Raw genomic sequence first — 17,739 nt, forward strand, 5'->3', positions numbered from 1 at the left:
TTGACTACTTCACCGCTCTCTCCGTTTAGTCTCTTCTCTTTCCCCAGTTTTGGAAATCTCTTAGTCATTGCTTACTGCTCTTGTCAGTGGGTTTTCCCGTTGTAGTTTCTAACTGTCGTCCACTAAAGAAGTCATGTGACTTAATTGTAAAGTATGAAACGAGATTATGCCGTAAACGCAATTGCACAGAAGAGATATGCCGCCAGTTGGGATATTTGACCAGGTACATGTGTTGCAGTCATCTGGTTTGGGCCCATCTACCACTCGGATATCTTGGTTCACCAGGAGCAACACAGTTCAAGCCAGTTTACAGGGTGTTTTCGTCAGCATTTGTTTGCTGCGTATCAAGACTGCGTGATTTATAGTCTTTTACGTCGATTTGCGGAATTTTTGAATCGGAAATCTTCCTTTCGTGAAACCTTGTAATCATGTTTGGCATCATTAGCTTAGCTACGTAAGTATCACCAGCAGGACGGTTCTGTAAGCCGGATCTGCAGACTGCGATTCTGGTTCGGGTCTAATTGCCGCAATCTAGATCGATCGTTACTGTCTACTATCCGGTCTATTCATCCTCCAAGGCTATTCGAGATCGGGATCTGAATGCGCTGCAATCCTGGATGGTGTTTTGGATCGTGACAAGTGTCGTTACTACCGCAGAATCCGCTTTCGGCTTTCTGATCTCTTGGTATATATTTGCGTCTACTGTTATATTACTTTTAGCGTATAGTATTGACTCCTTTAGGCTTCCATTCTATGGTCTTGCTAGATTTCTATTCTTCGCTTCGCTTCTAGTCAATGACTGTGATGTAAGTGCAGCCCTTACGCCGTCGATCGCTGACCAAAGCAATTGACATAACTCATAGAACGGGAACATTATTTACTACGATTATCTGTACCCCAGTATGCTTTATATGGACCATTGTTTCAGCTCCATCACTACTTCTGGTCGAAATAGAGCTAAAGAACTTGGACTCCAATATTGGGACACATCGATATACACTCTCAAGGATGCTCTACTAGCGTTTTTGTTCGGGTCGGCTGCTGCAGATCCAAGTTCTTCGAATATATCTTCTCAGAGCACTTCTTCCCAGAATACATTAAAGGTATGGCATTTCATTCGTCTGCGGGTCGTTCTGCAGTAGCAGTTATTGCGTGTACTACAATCGACTGCAACTGCTAGGCTTGCCTCATCTCCAGACCTAACCCGTGGTATTGAAGTCCGGTCCTCAAGCGAAACTGCCCGCAGAGCATTGAGTAGATATGTATTAATTTAACATTTATTTAGGATAACGGCACAACTGAATTGAAGAATGAAAAGGTGTTATATGCCGCATATTTCGAGAGACTGAAAAATTTCAGGGCACCCAGCCTATCCCGGGAGTGTGAAGCTTCGGAGCAGGAAGTTTCTGTCGTTTCGACATACTCAATCAGATCAGTGGTAGTCCTTGTGATTGGAACTGCGATTTCTGCCGCCGCATCTGCAGCAGGGATGCCAATACAGGCTGACACGAAAGCAGGACTAGCTGGAAAGTTTTTGGATTGGCTAGGAGTTATTCAGACTCAGACCGCTTCTGCTGAAGAGCCCTCGAATAATACGGTGCCTGGGGATCTTGGAAATCCTTTACCTGGGTCTTTTAGCGACCTAAATGAGACTACATTTGCTAGGTTGGCCGGGTCGGAGATTAACAAAACCGATGCCGAATTACGATCTATTTCGCGAACTTCGTCTTCTGGAACACTTCATGAATGGATTGAAGTAGAGACTCGAACAACGGAATAGATTATAAATTTTGTGTTTCCAAAATAGCGTCCAACGATCTGGTAGTATTGTTATTATTTCAATCCTCTTGTTTCGATACCCTAGTATCTATTACGGTGCTTTATTTCTTACTCTTTTTACTCTTTTATTCGTTTTTGGGAAATATTTATGACTTTTCAATAAGTACCAGTAACTGGCAGGGCATGCTAACTGTGAACTATAAGGCAATTTGAAATGTGACACGGGAATTGGGAAATGGTCTTTGGGCTGGTTGGTTGGTTGGTGGGAATCGGAATTGGTATAGGACGGCGTGCTGGCTACGAATTATTGATTATTATTTATTTATTTTCTTAATGCTATGGGTATATATTTTTTTATTAGTGCATTGGAAATGACACTCTATTTTCTATGCACAATTATGTAGATTTACAGATTATAATCTCTGTATTTAGTTTATACTTGGTCATATCTATCTAGTATCTTTCACACATTCCTCAGTCCATGTTGAATTCTTCATAATCGAAAATACATTCACTCGTTCAATTTTTCTTTTTCCTATTTGTCGGCTGCGATTTTGACTTGACGGGCTTCACAGCCTTTGGCTTCTTTATATATCTATCTTTCGACAGATCTTGATCATCTTGATCCTGATCCTGGTCATTATTATCCAGCCCTTGTTCTTGGTCATCATCGTCACCGACAACATCATCCATAGCTTCATCGAGATCCGGCTTCTCCTTTTTAACCTTCTTCGGGTCGCTCGCCAAGCTTGCCTTCATGAACGGCACCGGATGATCGACAGAGTTGTATTTCCGAGTGAATGCAGACTTAACAGTTGTCGGAATCGACTTCCAAAGCTCGCTACCTGCTAAAGGCCCAATACCGAGTTCGAGAACAGTGTCAAAATCCTCGCGGGTCAAGTAGTAACTATCCATAAACTTGATGACTTGGTCGATCCCTTCTGCTCCAGCTTTGGCGATGGGGTCATAGAGCTTCTGAAACATAGACGGATAATACGACTCACGCAATTCTGTTACATCACCTGAAATCTGTAATCGCGCATGACTCTGGATCTCCTGTAGATACCGCAGTAACTTGCCCCGCTTAGAGTTCGAGCCCAGCCAGGATGTAAATAAGTACCGCTCCGTACCGCTACCGGCCACGAAAGATGCCGGACGGATCGTCGACAATATACCATGTAACGGCATCAATGACCACTGTTGCTGGGATGTCCCATGAATCATGCGGTCACACAGATCGCCATCCGAAATCGAGCTCGCTGCTTTATCGATCAAGTCCAAAGACTTCCACTGATCGTTGCGCACCAACATCGGTCGTGTGCGAAGATAGTTTTCTTGTATCATCAGCGGAGAAAAATCGTGGTCATTGAAATATAACTCCAGCTTATCATTCAAAGTTGCCCGACTCGAGGGCCCAAACATTTCTGTTCCGAGTAGCTTCCCTGCAATATCAAATGGCTTTAAAATGACATTTTTCTCCCAAGTCTTGGATAGCTTCTTACTATCGTCGAACGACATGTCAGCTTCCCCAATCTTGAATGTAGACAGTAGATTGATAACTTGACGTATGTCAGATCGTGAGCTTGTCACCAGTTGGTCTAGTGACTGCGGTTGGATCTTGAGATTCTCCTTATAAGCTATCGACATGATACGACTTCGAATCTCGGCCGGCCCTGGCCGTCGGAACGGTAATCCGTACGTGACCCTATCGAAGGGTCTCATTTTAGGAAGCCCAAAGTCATTGCAAATTAGAATGATTGGAATATGTGTGATCTTGCAGATAGACACCATCTGTCCGACACCTCCTCTGTCACCGGCAGACATTCCGTCTACCTCGTCCATGATCAGCACGATTTTCTTCTTTGTCCCTTGTACCACTGGCTCATCGTGATGTTTAATGTATCCAACTATAGACTGGTTATCCAACACTGCAGAAAAAGTTTGTGCAATTATATTCTTGCTTCTCATATCACTCGCATTGGTCTCGATGACATCATATCCAGCGATCTCAGCCACCAAATGAGCTGAGGTAGTTTTGCCAATTCCTGGAGGTCCAGAAATCATGACTGCCCGAAAAATACCACTTCCATCCGGTCCTGGCTTTTTAAACCCGCTACTGGCGTTCTTGTCCCAGTTCGATAACCACGTTTGCAAGCGATTGACTTGCGTTTTATTTCCGCAGACTTCCTTCAAACTTCTAGGTGCATATTTATCCGTCCACAATAACGATCCAGGATCCACAGCTTCACTTGCAGGTCGTTTATTTTGCGACGAGGCTGTGCTAACAGATTGAATGCCAGAGCTAGACCTCGATGAATTTGGCTGTGGTTTTGCTTTTATTCTCGTCTCGGGTTCGCCTAGGGTCTTTGCCATTTCGACAATTTTCTTTTGTTCTTCAGCAGCTTTCTTGGCTGCTGCAAGGCCTGCCTCAGTCGAACCCCCATTTGCCGGTTGGCTACGGATCAAATCAAACAAGCCATCTTGATCGAGAGTCTTCAAACTCAATTTGCGTATGGTCTCGATTTTCTTCGGTCCAGCATCTTCACCCAGCACAACATAGTCTGTTTTTCTTGACGGCGCTGTAGTTACACGTCCGCCATATCGTTGTATCAAATCAACACCGTCTCCACGCATGAGTGACTTTAGCTGACCGGTAAATACGAATGACAGTCCGGCCAGACAGTTCTCTTCACCTTCAGGCAATTCAGGGGGTGCAGCATTAGGATCCGCGACAGACGATGTTTTGGCCAAGTGTTCTCGATAATTAAATTTCTTTGGCGCTGCGGCAGTAGTATTAGTAGTATTAGTATTAGTAGTAGTTGCTTGAGGTAGATTTTCTTTAGGCTGAGATTTCGAGACACCAGTTTTCAATGCTTTATTTGCAGATTCAAATCCAGCTCGATCATTAGTGGATTTGCGTTTCCGTGAATTAGAGATTGCAGGTTGTGAGACCATCTCTACATCATCATCGATCACAATTTCGGTCTCATCTTTGTCTTCGTCTAAGACGCGCTTTCTTGACTTTTTTTGTCTTGCCATTGAAACTGGAGGAGCAGGCTTCGAGAAATGAGGAGAGACTTCTAATTCACTTTCATCGCTGCCAATTTCAATTTTAGTCTTCGGCGTACGGGTTGCAGCTCTAGGTAAGACGTTAGTATTGGATTTCATTAAGAATTTAAAAATGACTTCTTAAAAAATACTTTTTAACTGTAGGTCTCTTATTCTCCTCTAAGTTCTAGTTAGCAACAAAATCCAATAAGTCATATGACAGGGTACAGACGGTCGATGGCACTGCTTGACAGCTTCTCGGTGCTTGATTTCTAGATCATGATCGTTAGACTCCACGTCCAAACTCCTCACTTATCTGGGTACAACTACAAACTAACCAATTGAGTCTGCACTGCCGACTTTCCAGTTCCATCACTAGGCTTTTTTATGAAATTAAATATGCCTCCTTGATTCATTTCCCAGAGCTGCTTCTTTTAGGCCTTTCATAAATAATTCTTACTACCGTGGAGATTTCCGATTACAGGTCAAAGCCATTCAAGTAGACGATCTGTGGTCACTTTGTGGTCATGTGATGATGCTGTCTCTCGGTGAATTTCCTGATCTGACAATTGGAAACACATTGATCTGAACATATTGATCATGAATTACACGTCATCTCGAATGATAACACAAAGTAGACAATCTTAACGAAATATCTAATAAAAACTCAACAACATCTCGGCATCTGTTCGTAACAAAAAGAAATTGAATGGCTGTAAACACAACAAACCAAGAACAAGTGATCTACATACTCCAATCAATATAGCTACAGAATTAGTCTAGATATTTTAATAGCTTCAGAAATTACTTCTAATAGCTTAGCACAAAAGATCAACCATTAGATAATACAATTGAAAATATCAATGGCAAAAGTCGAAACGTCAAAGCTCCTTATGTGTAGCCAACTAAATACATTGACGCAGTGCCAATAATATGCAACAACTATATTAGCTAACTTTAAGTAAACGAACAAATTACAATATCAACCAAAAATCGATCATCAATGATGTATTGGTTTATTTGGATAATAGGAAATCAATCAGTTTGTTTAATTAAGCGCTGAGATCAGCAGGGAAGATGCCGTTCTCTGGAAATCTAGTTAGAAAGTCGAAAATACAACCAAGATCAAACACAAAACTTACCCCGCTGCTCATCCCATTTCTCAACCCAGGTATCGGGGCACAAAAGACGGTAACCGGTCTTGAACTGGTTGCAAGGCTTGTATCCCTCACCCATTGAGTTAATGCACTTGAAGTAATCGACATAGTATTGCCTATACGAGTTGGAATTTTAGTTTTATTAATCAGCAGCATAAACATACCAGCAGTGAGCAGTCTGATTCTGATTGGGGAACCTGGAAAGCAATGTTAGAACTTGTTTCTGGAGTCGTAATTTCCTGCGTAAGATGGAAGATCCAAATCTTCGGCACATACCGAGGGTCGTAGTTGGTGACAGCGCTTTTAGCTAGGAAAATATTAGCAATCAAGTCATTTGAGGGAATTAAGTTCAAAATAAGTAAGAGCAGATTAGTTCAAAGTGGAATTGGATTCGACAGCCATATTGAGATGGACCGACAAAATCCAAAACCCAAGCACCCCACACTTCTCAGCGGGCGCACCGGATCCCACAATAATCATCGAGGCAGATCTTAGCAAGCTGAACGAGTCGAAGTCACGCTAAAAATCAGACTTATAAAAAAAAAGCACTTACGCGACTTATAAGGCTCCACAGCGCCAGAAAGATGCGCGCGAACATAGGGAGGGAACGAGGCGATAGTCTTTGCGAGATCTTCGGTGCTCTCAGCGACGTGAGAGTCGTCGGCAAAAGGGTTCTGAGGGGCCATTATTTAGTTGCAGAAGTACACAAAATGCTGTGAATAACTCGGCAGCCGAAACAAAAAGAAGGAAATAAAAGAGAAATAGCGCGAAGAAGAACGACTGTAATGAGAAATTCGAGCAGGAAGTTGTCTATTCCTTGCGAGAATCTCGGGAAACCATTTCGGGCGGTGGTCTGAGGCATAATTCAGCAATATCCTGTGAATTATACCATAAGCATCAGTTCAGTAAGGATATGCGTCCCAATATTGCACGTCCGATGATAGGCTGAAATGGCAATCAGGTGAAACTGAATATACAAGGGTTTATTGTCAAGAATTAACCCCTTATATAATATTCTGAGGTTTGGAAGCCGTAGTTCACGTGGCCATGCCGAGCCCATTAAATTTATGATTCATACATTGTTGCATTAGAAATGAAATTTTCCGCAAAATTTTATAATACTTGGAGCTGGCCTCTGTATTGAAGATTATTGTTATAGGCCGCTAATTGAAAAAATGTCTACAAGTAGACCCATGGCTGCCCGCGAGGGTCGCGAACATCAACGTGCGTTGGTCTCCCGCAGATTTTGATCAGAACAGATCATTCTCTAACTACTCTGTCTAGGATATTCACCCAGCGGTGCACGATTAGTTGCCGGTGTCATTGCCCTTTCCAAAGATCGCACTAAAGTTCTACTAGTCACATCCACCGGACGGGAAGACAAACTTGTTGTGCCCAAAGGTGGCTACGAAACTGACGAGCCGACGCCTGAGGCTGCTGCACTCAGAGAAGCCTGGGAAGAGGCCGGTGTTGAAGGCAAACTAACACGTTCACTTGGAGTTATCGAGGACTCCCGTCCTCCAAAAGCTATTGAGCAAGTTGTCAGCTTCGCACCAAAAGCGGAATATTATTTTTTTGAAATGGATATCGAGTCCGAAGCAGAGATCTGGCCCGAGTCCGATCGGAGGACTCGACATTGGCTCACGTATTCGCAGGCGAAAGAGAGTTTGATCTGGCGACCAGATTTACTCGAGGCTTTAAATCGGTCCAACATAAACAAGGATTTGTAATTTAATCGTTATTACATACAATACAATACAATTCTGTCTAATTCCATTACCAATCTACCATATACATGCTGATACCAACGCCTGAATGCAGAACCATACTAAAAATGATAATAATACAATAGCTAATCCACAGGTGGCATTTCTGTTCGAGGAAAAGCCTGTGCTGCTCTAGTAACTTCTAAGTCTGTCGTCGGACTGACGACTATGCCCGGCATGCTGAAGTTTTCACTCGGTTCAAGTAAAACGACCATTCGAGATTCTGCGGACTGAGCAGACGTGTTCGAGTCAGAGCCGATATTGCTAGAAGGCATGGAGATCGTGAGTGGTGATTTGGGCACATCGATTGCGGTGTTAATATGTAGAGGCGGACCCTCATCCGACTTATATCTCTGACTTTGTTCACCTGAACTGGTCGTAAGCTTCGACAATGCATCGGCCAGTATATTTCCGGGCACGCCAATGTCCTTATTCGGTGGGTCCTCCTCAATTGATTTCCAACCTACAGGTGGACTAGGCGGTGGAGAAATCAAAAACAATTTGCCCGGATCAGGGAGTTGCAAATGTGTTGTATCTCGCGCTCGTTCAAGTTCAGACATCTCAGTATCGCCTCTTAGCCGACGCAATAGAGGCTCAATCGGCGTACTCTCTCCAAAATATACTTTTAGTACCGAAGAAGCGAAATCATATCCTTCCGCATTCATCGTGATCGCATTGGATGTCGAATCTTCGTCGAGCAGCTCGATGGGTGGCAAGTAACCCCTCAGACTCAATCCATCGACTGTCATTCTCGCTGCTAATGCGGCCGAAACGGTTTTGAAAACTACCACAATTCTTCCAAAAGAAGGAAGGGGACCCCAATGCAGAAGTTCCCCATCCGCATTGGTGTTGACCACAATTTCATAGAGTCGTGTGAGCGTATAAGGATGGAAGTCGAAAGGTCCCACTAGTCCTGTGATGACTAGGGTGTTTGTCATTGGAACTGATGGGTCCATAATTCCACTATTAGGAGAAGAAATCTCGAGTGACTGCATGGAGTTCACGCTACCGTGACGACTTAGTCTCCGTTCTCGAAGCGACTGTGTTGGCGAAGACGGGACCGAGGATATCGATGAGAGCGACGATACCGAACTTATCTCAAGTCTGTCTTCATCTTCTAAAGCCATCTCGAATCCTGCGTGGAATTTCTTTCAGGCGCACCCCGAAAATCAGCTAAACACTAATCTACTAGGAACGAAGCCGACAGATAAGCCGCTAGCTCGGGATTTTCTGTATTCATGTGCTCGTCACCAAGATATCAGAATCTAGCAAACCTCCCAACCTAGATATGCTACAATTTACATAACCAATTATATAATCAGAAACAATAATGTACGTTTATCTAGATTGGATATTATAACAAAACATTTAAAACAAAATCTACTATTGCACGCGTAGATATTAAAAACTCAAATAGATTTTCCAGGTACAGGAGGAAAATCCACGATGTTCGGGTTCAAATAGTATGATCTATCTGTTCCTTCTTCTTTCTCGATATTTGACCAACCATTGCCAAACCATTCGAAAGGGTTATCATTGACATATTTGTAATCGTAGTCCTCCCAACGAGGATGATCGAACACATGTATAGAATGAAGCGAAGATCCAGGCCATAATGCAATCACAGGTCCATCCTTGGTCCCTCCTTTGTACCACGACTGGCAAGGTTGCGTAAACACTGTCTTCTGGAAGTATTGCTTGCAGAACTCGACAAAATTCTTAACCGAATCCGACTTTACTTCCATAACTGAGATATACTCATTACTGATCTTCTGAATCGCAAAAGAAACGTAGTCGCAAACTTTTTCCAGCATCATACTCAGACTGCCAGTTCCAACTGCCGCATTCGGGCCAAACGCAACGAACATATTTGGAAATCCATCGACGGCGAGAGAGATGTATGTCTCAGGATATCCTTGCCAACGGTCATTCAAACAAACACCATTGCGGCCGTAGATCGGGAATCGGCCAGTGAAAGTGGTATTAAAGCCGGTTGCGCAGACAATCGCATCGGCCTCACGCAGTTGTCCATCAACGGTAACGATACCAGTCTCACTAATATGATCAATTCCAGTCGTGATGAAATTTACATTATCCTGAACAAGAGCGTTGAGATATCCAGGTCCAGGAGTCAATCGACGGCAGATAGGAGGAAAATCAGGAAGCAAAGATTTAAAGATTTCTGGGCGTTTGGCCAATTTCTTTTGCATCAACGCAGCAAAGATGAGCGCCGCAGTATCTGAATCTTTCCCTATGAATGTACTCGAATGGCCAGATTGAATTTCATCCTCAATCGCCTTACGGTACTTCAGAAAATGATCTTTGTCTGTCATGAAAAGATTGATTTCTTCGGTAGTAAACTCGAAATTGACATCAGCGTTATGCTTATCCACTTCTTCCTGCAGAATTGGCGGGCAAATCCATGTTTTTCCTCGAACATAATTGTCAAGATTCATGACCTTGGGCTGAATCGCAGGAACAATCTGAATCGCCGACGAACCAGCACCAATCACAGCAACTGATTTTCCGGTCGGATCAAAGGACTCGTCCCAGGCCGCAGAATGGAGCAATTGTCCACGGAAATCTTTCAAACCTTTGATATCAGGCCACTTCCAGTCATTCAAAGTACCGACGGCTACGTAGAAAATATCGCAAGTATCGATGAAAATTTCATTGGTAATCAAGTTCTGCACTTTGACAGACCAGATGTTTTTGGCCTCATCATAACGAGCCTCGAGAACCTTATGGCTCAGCTTAGCATACTTGTCGACACCGTACTTGAGTGCAATCCCTTTCCAATATCGGAATAGCTCTGCGCCGGTCGCGTAGAACTGGGACCATTGCGGGTTTGGCTCGAAAGATAGCTGATATGAATGAGCTGGGATATCTAGGTTTGCGGAATCAGAATGGCTGAGTTGGATCGAACAATGAATGAATACATACCGCAAGCAACACCAGGATAGCGATTTTCGTACCAGGTTCCAGAGAACTCAGGGTTTTTGTCATAGATCGTAAGTACAAGATTTTTAACACGCTGAGGCAGACGGATACCAGCCAGAATTCCAGAGATACCTGCGCCAACAGTGATAACCTTGAGCGGACGTGGCTCGTCGATTGAGTGGTTCGCTACTGTAACAGGCATTGTGAGAAGGAATCAGATTATGATGGTGGAAGCAGGACTGATATGAAATGATACAAAATGATATGATATGATATGATATGATATGATATAATTCAGTCCAAAGACAACCTAGCAAGCAGAGCTGATATATAAGAAATTCTGAAGAGAGTATCTGCTCAGAAACGGTATCGAGGGGTAGAACAGCCATTATCCATCAGACAGGGTATTTTGATATTGATTCAGCATGATCAGTCGATACAGTAATTCTGCGTAAAAGACAAGGGCATTAGGCTCCTAGAGGGCTGCCGGATCTTTTGCAATGAGTCGTCGAGTTATGTGGGGTCCGGGGTCCCAGAACTGGGGCCATAGCTGGGAGTCAATCCCACGAGCAGGAACAGTTAGTTATTTGTCCTATTGCCGAAGTTGGCGAAACAGCTGCCAGCTCTTTGAGATAAATAGCACGCTCACAATCCGTTAAAATTTACGATTTCTATTGTAGACCGTCAAAAACAGAAATTGTGCCAATATTTTTCTCTCAAACATCATCCTAGTCCAGTCGGTTTCTTCGTCAATGTCGGCCGGCACTAATCCACCGACCGGAATAACCGTGTCCATGTCCCCTCTTCCCCCCGCCCAAGGCCCCGCGCAGACCGGATACGACATCACCTATATCATCACGTGGAACACATGATCCAGACGATGACACAGAAGGCCATTACAGCATCTGTTGTCACTCCCCAAGTCAACTGCTCAGCTCTTCGGAAATCTGGTTGTTTCCGTCCCCACGCTGTTCCCCGCATTATTTGTATCAACCTTAATGATGTTTGGGCTCGCATGCGCCTGTTCTGGCCCACTCAGTTTCTGGTCTCCCCCGCATTTGCCCTGATTGTCTGGGTCCCCCATATTCTTCCTCGCCGTATTCCCCCATCTCCAGCAAAGCCGCCCATATTCCCACGGTCCTGCAGACACGCTTAGCTGTTCCGGCGCCCCCGCATCTCCCCTCCCCCAGACACGAACGCCCTGGCCCAGAACGTAGGCAGACTGACCCCATTGTTAACTGAGAGCATCGTACAGCACTCCAAAAAACAATGCGCCTGCTATCACCACAGTTACCGATCAATAGCTCTCTCCCACCATCCAACGCTTGCAAATCTCAGTTCGTGTCTGTCTCAGTCGTTCGCTATTATAATTCCGTTTAGGCGCACATGAACTGACGGCCGTCGGCTCCAGCACCAAGCATTTCCATCATGGATATCGATGCTCCTAATCTCTCTGACGACCAGCAACAACATGCTCCACAGCACAGCAGTCAGCCTCAGCCAGACTCGCCCGAATCAGCTTCTTCTCCAGACGATTCCTCGTCTACCACTACAGCAACCGGGCCAGGCGCGCCGGCCGTACCTGCCGTGCGAGCAAGAGAAGAAGATACAGAGCCAAGATCCTCTCCAGAATCCAAAAGTCACTCCCAGTCACAGAATATCGGCAGAAGCGCGAAACGCGCGAGGAAAAACAGCACACGAGCGTGCGATACTTGTAAACTGTAGGTGTCCGATTCTCATTTTTTCTCCCCGCCCTTCACGATCCGCAACATCGACTAATCATTCCAAGACGGAAAATCAGGTGCGAAGGTACCCAACCGTGCGCCCGGTGCCAAAGGCTCAATATAGGTAATTAGATTCTTCCCCTTCTTCTGCTTCGTCGAATCACCAGTAGATGCACTTCTGCACTACTCGTTGCCGCTATCCTTTGCTGACACCTTCTCCGCAGATTGCACATACAACAGCAAGTACACACGAGGTTCCTATGTTGCACCACGCAAATCCGTGGCCATCCAGACGGACCCTATTCCATTCGCTACGGCTTACTCTCCAAGTCCAGACTCAACTGCCTATTCGTCAGGGTCGGCCAGCCAACCCGTATCGACAGAGCAGTACAAGCAGACGCTGGCCGATAGCGTGAATGACTTGTCGCCATCGGATGGCAGCTTCTGGTTCACAGAGTCCAGCATACCAGACATAGACGTGAAGTTTCTTTGCATGCCTTCCAAACAACTCGCTTTTAAGCTTGCCTTGTGGTATTTTGACAATGCTTGCTCGACCTACCGGATACTCCACCGGCCATTAATCTATGAATGGATAAAAATGGGATTTCACGGTGACTCAACTAAATTATTTGACGATAGCAACAATAATAGTAATGACAACGACGACGAATCCGAGGTAGAGAACAACGATGATGCAACGTGTGAAGAGTTGACTCAGACCGTTCATTCGAAAAACGAACGCGTTGAAGCTCGCCAGCGACTTCTTAACAATCGTGGAATCAGTGCTGTCATGTTCGCGCTATTTGCGATTAGTTACCAATTTCCCATTGGTAAACGGGCGAACTCGGCAGCGAATCGAGACATGCTAATGCATAGATCTTTGCAATGCTTTCTTGTTTCTCAGCATGAACTTCGGCTCGATAAAAATTCTGAAGACCATCTATTGAAATTGCAGGCTCGATTCCTAATGACTCTCTATTTACTAGGAACTTCCCGTATAAAAGCTGCTTGGGACATGCTTTCAATTGTCAAAAACATAGCCACTAATCTTGATCTTAACCGACGCGACTCGTCAACTCGCAAGCCCCCTCGCGATAGACTCGAACTAGAACTAAGAAAACGCTCGTTCTGGGCCATCTACACGCTTGATACATACATGTGTACCATGCTAGGTACAACCTTAACCTGGGCAGAAGACGATATCACAGCAGATTGGCCTGCTATAGCCAGATATGCACTCCTTGTAGAAGTTGAGAGGTCCAATAGTCGGGCTGCAGCCGACGCACTTGCTAGTATGGATTATGGCGATTCGTCATCTGGTCCCAGCAGAATGCACTCGTCAATTGCGCACGCGAAAATATCTCGGATAATGCGACGCGCTTTGCGGACTTTATATGGCGGCGAGAAAAATGCGCCTAAACCTCAGTCTGTTGAGCAAGAAATCCTCATTGACGAGCTTTCAGCCGAAGTACAGCAATGGGAGCTTGCCCTACCGTCTTTTCTGAGAATTAGTAGTCGGCTTATGTCAAGCGATCTCAAGCTGTTATACACACGTCAGATTGGTGTCATGCATCTTGCTCATGTTCATGCATTGATTCTGATACATCGTCCCAGTTTATATATGCATTCCTCGCATGTGTATGCTACCAAGGCAGCAACTAGGATTGCGCTATCTGGCAATGACGCAGTGATATCCGAGCGTCAGAAAGCGCAGCAAGACAAATGCCTGGCCGCAGCATTGTCGGTAACGGATTTCAGCGATTTTTCACAGCTCACTGGATCGTTCTGGTATACGGCGTATGTTGTGTTCTGCGCGGTGACAGTGATGTTTGTGTATCTTGCACATCGGCCAGATACTCATGCAAGATCCGAGATCTTGAAAAAGGCTCGGCAGTTGTGTGAGGTCGAGAAACGGTTTGCAGAACAGAGTGATATGTGCAAACGCTATGTGTCAGCGCTGCAGGAGCTATGGAACCAGACTATCATGCGGCAGGAGGAGATGCACAAACAGCAGCAACAATTGGTGCCTCTCACAACAGGGACAACTGAGATCGCACTGCAGGTCCCTCGAGAACCACCAGAACTTAAAATCACAGTTGGTGTAGACCAAATACCGGGAACATTACTGAAGCAGCATACGTCTGAAACTGAAATGCCCAACCACGAGAAACCAGACTCGTTTGCTCTGTATCTTAGTAAATATGGTGAGAATTCCAGCGCTAATAGTATCCAGTCGCAAGACAAGGACACTCAAAAGAGTCTTGACGATGATAGCAAGTATCGAATGCGTTCACTTAGTTGGGGGGCCGGTCCAATATCTCGAATCTCAGAGATGCGCCAGCAACTGCCCTCCGCGTTAGCTACAGCTACACCCTTCGGAAATAGTAGTGGAGTGACGGCAGTTCCGGCAATTATTGAAACGCTTCCGACTATGTTTGCATCCGGGTTGTTAACAGATTCGCGATTAATATTCGAAGACTCGTTTCGGAACTCAGTAGGGTCTTTGGGAGATATCGCGCTGACTTCGGCATCTTCCCCCTCGATAGCTGAAGGAAAAAGTTATGTTGGACCTGTTGTAGGCGGGGCCGGATCCGAAAGCGGAAGCGTAGTAGCATCTGGCGGAGACACCGGGAAGGTAGTGTTTTCAGACTTATTAGACAGTCTCACGCATTCATTCCAAGGCTTTGACTCCGCAACTTCAACGGGGTTCCGGTCGATTTAGAATAGTAATTCTAGTGCTAAATTCGGTGCATTTTGAGCTTAAATTCTGAATACTTGCGAAAGAATTGTCAAGATAGAAGATGGGATGATGCCGACCCCACCATGCTGAGGCTCAGAACGTAACAGATCGAGGTGCGGGGAAATAACAGGAACAGAGCGAATGTAAGTGGACATTTCCCGCGCGATCAGGTTATTTAAATATTGCAACAAAGACAAAAAAGCATGGCGCGATAATTCACGAATTAGCAGGCACTGTACTCTGTGTTCTCAGAAAACATCATGCCATCAGCCATAGTCACAGGTGCAGCGTCCGGAATCGGGCTCGCACTGACAAAAAACCTTGTAGCCCGTTCTTGGAACGTCGTCATGGCAGATATTTCATCTTCGGGCTATGAACTAGCTGCCTCGATAGGTAGCAAGCAGCAGGTCTCATTTTGCGAAACGGACGTGACGTCGTGGAAGTCGCAGGTCGAGCTATTCCGGTTTGCAGAACAGAAGTATGGTAGCGTTAACTTTGTTGCAGCCAACGCAGGCATTGATGACCGCGATGATGTCTATGAAAGGTTCGACGGCAAAGAAGTGCCAGACCCACTTAACCTGAAAACGTATGAGGTTGATCTATTCGGCGCATTGTATTCGTATCGACTAGCGTTGCATTACTTTCGCAAGAACAATCCGACTGGAGGGAAACTCGTATTTACTAGCTCCAGTGCAGGTGTTTATAGCTTTCCTTCGAATCCTGAGTATTGCTCGATCAAACATGCCGTATGTTTAAACATTTACAGAGAGGGAGAGAATTCTTTCTATTTAAAGCCTGGTGCCTAAAATCTGACAATATTTATTAGCTGGTCGGCTTCACACGTTCCGTCGCGCCACTGCTCAAACAGGAGAACATCGCCGTCAACGCGGTCCTGCCTGCACTGGTTGTCACCAAGCTTCCACCGGCAAAGCTCCTAGAGTTAGCATCGCAATCTACAATCACTCCGATGTCTACGATTATGCGTGCTTTTGACAGTTTCATCGATGACGGAACCTTGTTTGGACAATGTGCTGAATGCTCCCTCGATGATGTTTTCTACCGTAGTCAAGTCGACTTTGCAAGTCCGGCTCAGAAGGCAATGTTTGGAGACGGCATCGAGCAATTGTGGATGTCGGGATATGATAAATAAAGTAATTGTTCTTAAATATTTTAATTTATTTGCATAAGTCTTTGTTTTAAATATCTCAGTTAGGATAGCATGACTTTTTCTCCGGCCATATACTCTCTTAACCACCATGATCCCGCCGCATCGGCTTCTTCCAATCTGAACGGCTACTCAGTTAAGTTCCCTGTTCAGAAATCTATCTTTTGATCTTGCCTTCCTAAATGCAATTAATGTTCTTTGATCATTCTACTGCTTTATATTCTACAGTGCATGTCTGACTTTATATTTTTTTAATGGTTCTACCGTGCACGTTGAAACCACTATTACTTTTCAGCATGGCAGAAGAGCTAACGCTATTGTTGAATCTCTAGTCGGCCTCTTTGTAGAGCAGTTGGATTATTTGGCCTGCAATCGAACTGTATACTGATTCATATAATACAGTACATGCAGTTGTACATAGCCATATCTGCAGAGAAACCATTACTGCAACCGTTAAAATCTGACTGTTGGAATGTCTGTTGTAATTCAAATAATATTATACATTGCGAACGTTAAAATGCAACGCCATCTCATAAATGTATATAGTAGGCATGATAGTGAGATGCAGGATATTCAGGTGTTATCCCTACAAGTTATTACAGGCATACTATTTTCAACATGTTTGTACAGTCGTCAGAGCTACTTGCATCAAAGTCGATCCGAATTCGGACAGGATCATCTGCAATATATCGTATATTGAAATTTATATTCCTAACAAAGAAAATTATTGTATATGCAGATAGCACGTTTATACTCTTCTCTACCTGGCTCTTAATAGTACATTTGTCCTCGATTTCAGCTAAAGCAACGGAATAGCTTGAAGACAAATCGTCCTGACAGAACCGTTACAGCGCTTCAAACCAGAAGCTTCAACGGACCAAACAAGACAAAGTCTCTAGTTTCTGATGTTCCCTACTGAATCAGATCGAGGCAATTATAGATGAGGCTGTAGGTAGGAAAGATGACGAGCGATATCGAGTAATATCAACGCTAGTCAGATATAACAACAACATGACGCCTTTGGTGGATGAGCTATTCGAAAGATCTCTTAGGCAATGATGTTTTTGGAGTAGTAATGAATGCAAGAATGAATTTCAAACTGGAGATGAACCGACTACTATCGGATATTCTAGCCAAGAGCTAAAGGCAGTCAAAGACCGACAACATTAAAAGCTAGCCTAGACTTCAAATTCCAAAACCGCAAAAGCAGTCTTCGACAGTGAACAGAAATCTCTATTTAATAGACTTGGTTCCTTGTAGATAAGACGAAGCTCAGTGTATTGGTAGTATGCCTTCCGGTAGAGGTTTCCCACTCGGTCCTAGATATACCCCATTATCGATTAGTGGCATAGGTCCAGTCGATGAATATGCTCCTTCGATGAAGCCTTCACAAACAGGGCCGAACTGCTCAGTATAACCA

General features: G+C 44.6%; 8 protein-coding genes across 8 annotated transcripts; 4 read left to right on the top strand and 4 right to left on the bottom strand.

Moving 5' to 3' along the window:
* Positions 1–271: 271 nt before the first annotated feature.
* V1516DRAFT_676713 (TB2/DP1, HVA22 family-domain-containing protein) lies at positions 272–2,263 on the top strand. Its single transcript, XM_066922469.1, has 5 exons — positions 272–454; positions 536–685; positions 743–806; positions 864–1,103; positions 1,286–2,263. Exons 1-5 carry the CDS (start codon positions 429–431, stop codon positions 1,778–1,780), a joined length of 975 nt encoding a protein of 324 aa, XP_066776701.1. The 5' UTR covers positions 272–428; the 3' UTR covers positions 1,781–2,263.
* V1516DRAFT_676716 (replication factor RFC1 C terminal domain-containing protein) lies at positions 2,107–5,285 on the bottom strand. Its single transcript, XM_066922470.1, has 3 exons — positions 5,166–5,285; positions 4,980–5,099; positions 2,107–4,918 (listed from the first exon to the last, which is right to left on the bottom strand). The coding sequence occupies exon 3, from the start codon at positions 4,816–4,818 to the stop codon at positions 2,299–2,301; it is 2,520 nt and encodes an 839-aa protein (XP_066776702.1). The 5' UTR covers positions 4,819–4,918; positions 4,980–5,099; positions 5,166–5,285; the 3' UTR covers positions 2,107–2,298.
* Positions 5,286–5,539: 254 nt separating this feature from the next.
* V1516DRAFT_408716 (cytochrome c oxidase, subunit VIb) lies at positions 5,540–6,950 on the bottom strand. The gene is made up of 5 exons (XM_066919000.1): positions 6,538–6,950; positions 6,261–6,291; positions 6,149–6,181; positions 5,970–6,100; positions 5,540–5,914 (listed from the first exon to the last, which is right to left on the bottom strand). Exons 1-5 carry the CDS (start codon positions 6,668–6,670, stop codon positions 5,880–5,882), a joined length of 363 nt encoding a protein of 120 aa, XP_066776703.1. The 5' UTR covers positions 6,671–6,950; the 3' UTR covers positions 5,540–5,879.
* Positions 6,951–7,071: 121 nt separating this feature from the next.
* Positions 7,072–7,760, top strand: V1516DRAFT_676727 (NUDIX hydrolase domain-like protein). The gene is made up of 2 exons (XM_066922471.1): positions 7,072–7,208; positions 7,269–7,760. Exons 1-2 carry the CDS (start codon positions 7,160–7,162, stop codon positions 7,712–7,714), a joined length of 495 nt encoding a protein of 164 aa, XP_066776704.1. The 5' UTR covers positions 7,072–7,159; the 3' UTR covers positions 7,715–7,760.
* On the bottom strand, positions 7,720–8,967 carry V1516DRAFT_676728 (Calcipressin-domain-containing protein). Its single transcript, XM_066922472.1, has one exon. It carries the CDS (start codon positions 8,875–8,877, stop codon positions 7,837–7,839), a length of 1,041 nt encoding a protein of 346 aa, XP_066776705.1. The 5' UTR covers positions 8,878–8,967; the 3' UTR covers positions 7,720–7,836.
* Positions 8,968–9,159: 192 nt separating this feature from the next.
* On the bottom strand, positions 9,160–10,892 carry V1516DRAFT_626211 (uncharacterized protein; the record flags this gene model as incomplete). The annotated part of the gene is made up of 2 exons (XM_066919738.1): positions 9,160–10,637; positions 10,694–10,892. 2 exons carry the CDS (start codon positions 10,890–10,892, stop codon positions 9,160–9,162), a joined length of 1,677 nt encoding a protein of 558 aa, XP_066776706.1.
* Positions 10,893–11,727: 835 nt separating this feature from the next.
* On the top strand, positions 11,728–15,275 carry V1516DRAFT_408969 (uncharacterized protein). The gene is made up of 4 exons (XM_066919001.1): positions 11,728–11,903; positions 12,102–12,411; positions 12,480–12,538; positions 12,639–15,275. Exons 2-4 carry the CDS (start codon positions 12,119–12,121, stop codon positions 15,134–15,136), a joined length of 2,850 nt encoding a protein of 949 aa, XP_066776707.1. The 5' UTR covers positions 11,728–11,903; positions 12,102–12,118; the 3' UTR covers positions 15,137–15,275.
* A 148-nt stretch (positions 15,276–15,423) lies between these two features.
* On the top strand, positions 15,424–16,073 carry V1516DRAFT_605729 (uncharacterized protein; the record flags this gene model as incomplete). Its single annotated transcript, XM_066919270.1, has 2 exons — positions 15,424–15,900; positions 15,981–16,073. Coding segments are annotated over 2 exons (570 nt in total), but the record flags the coding sequence as incomplete, so codon positions are not given.
* Between the last annotated feature and the right edge of the window lie 1,666 nt (positions 16,074–17,739).

The sequence above is a fragment of the Lipomyces oligophaga genome, assembly GCF_038497815.1.
Source record: "Lipomyces oligophaga strain CBS 7107 unplaced genomic scaffold V1516scaffold_5, whole genome shotgun sequence".
Taxonomy (NCBI): domain Eukaryota; kingdom Fungi; phylum Ascomycota; class Lipomycetes; order Lipomycetales; family Lipomycetaceae; genus Lipomyces; species [Lipomyces] oligophaga.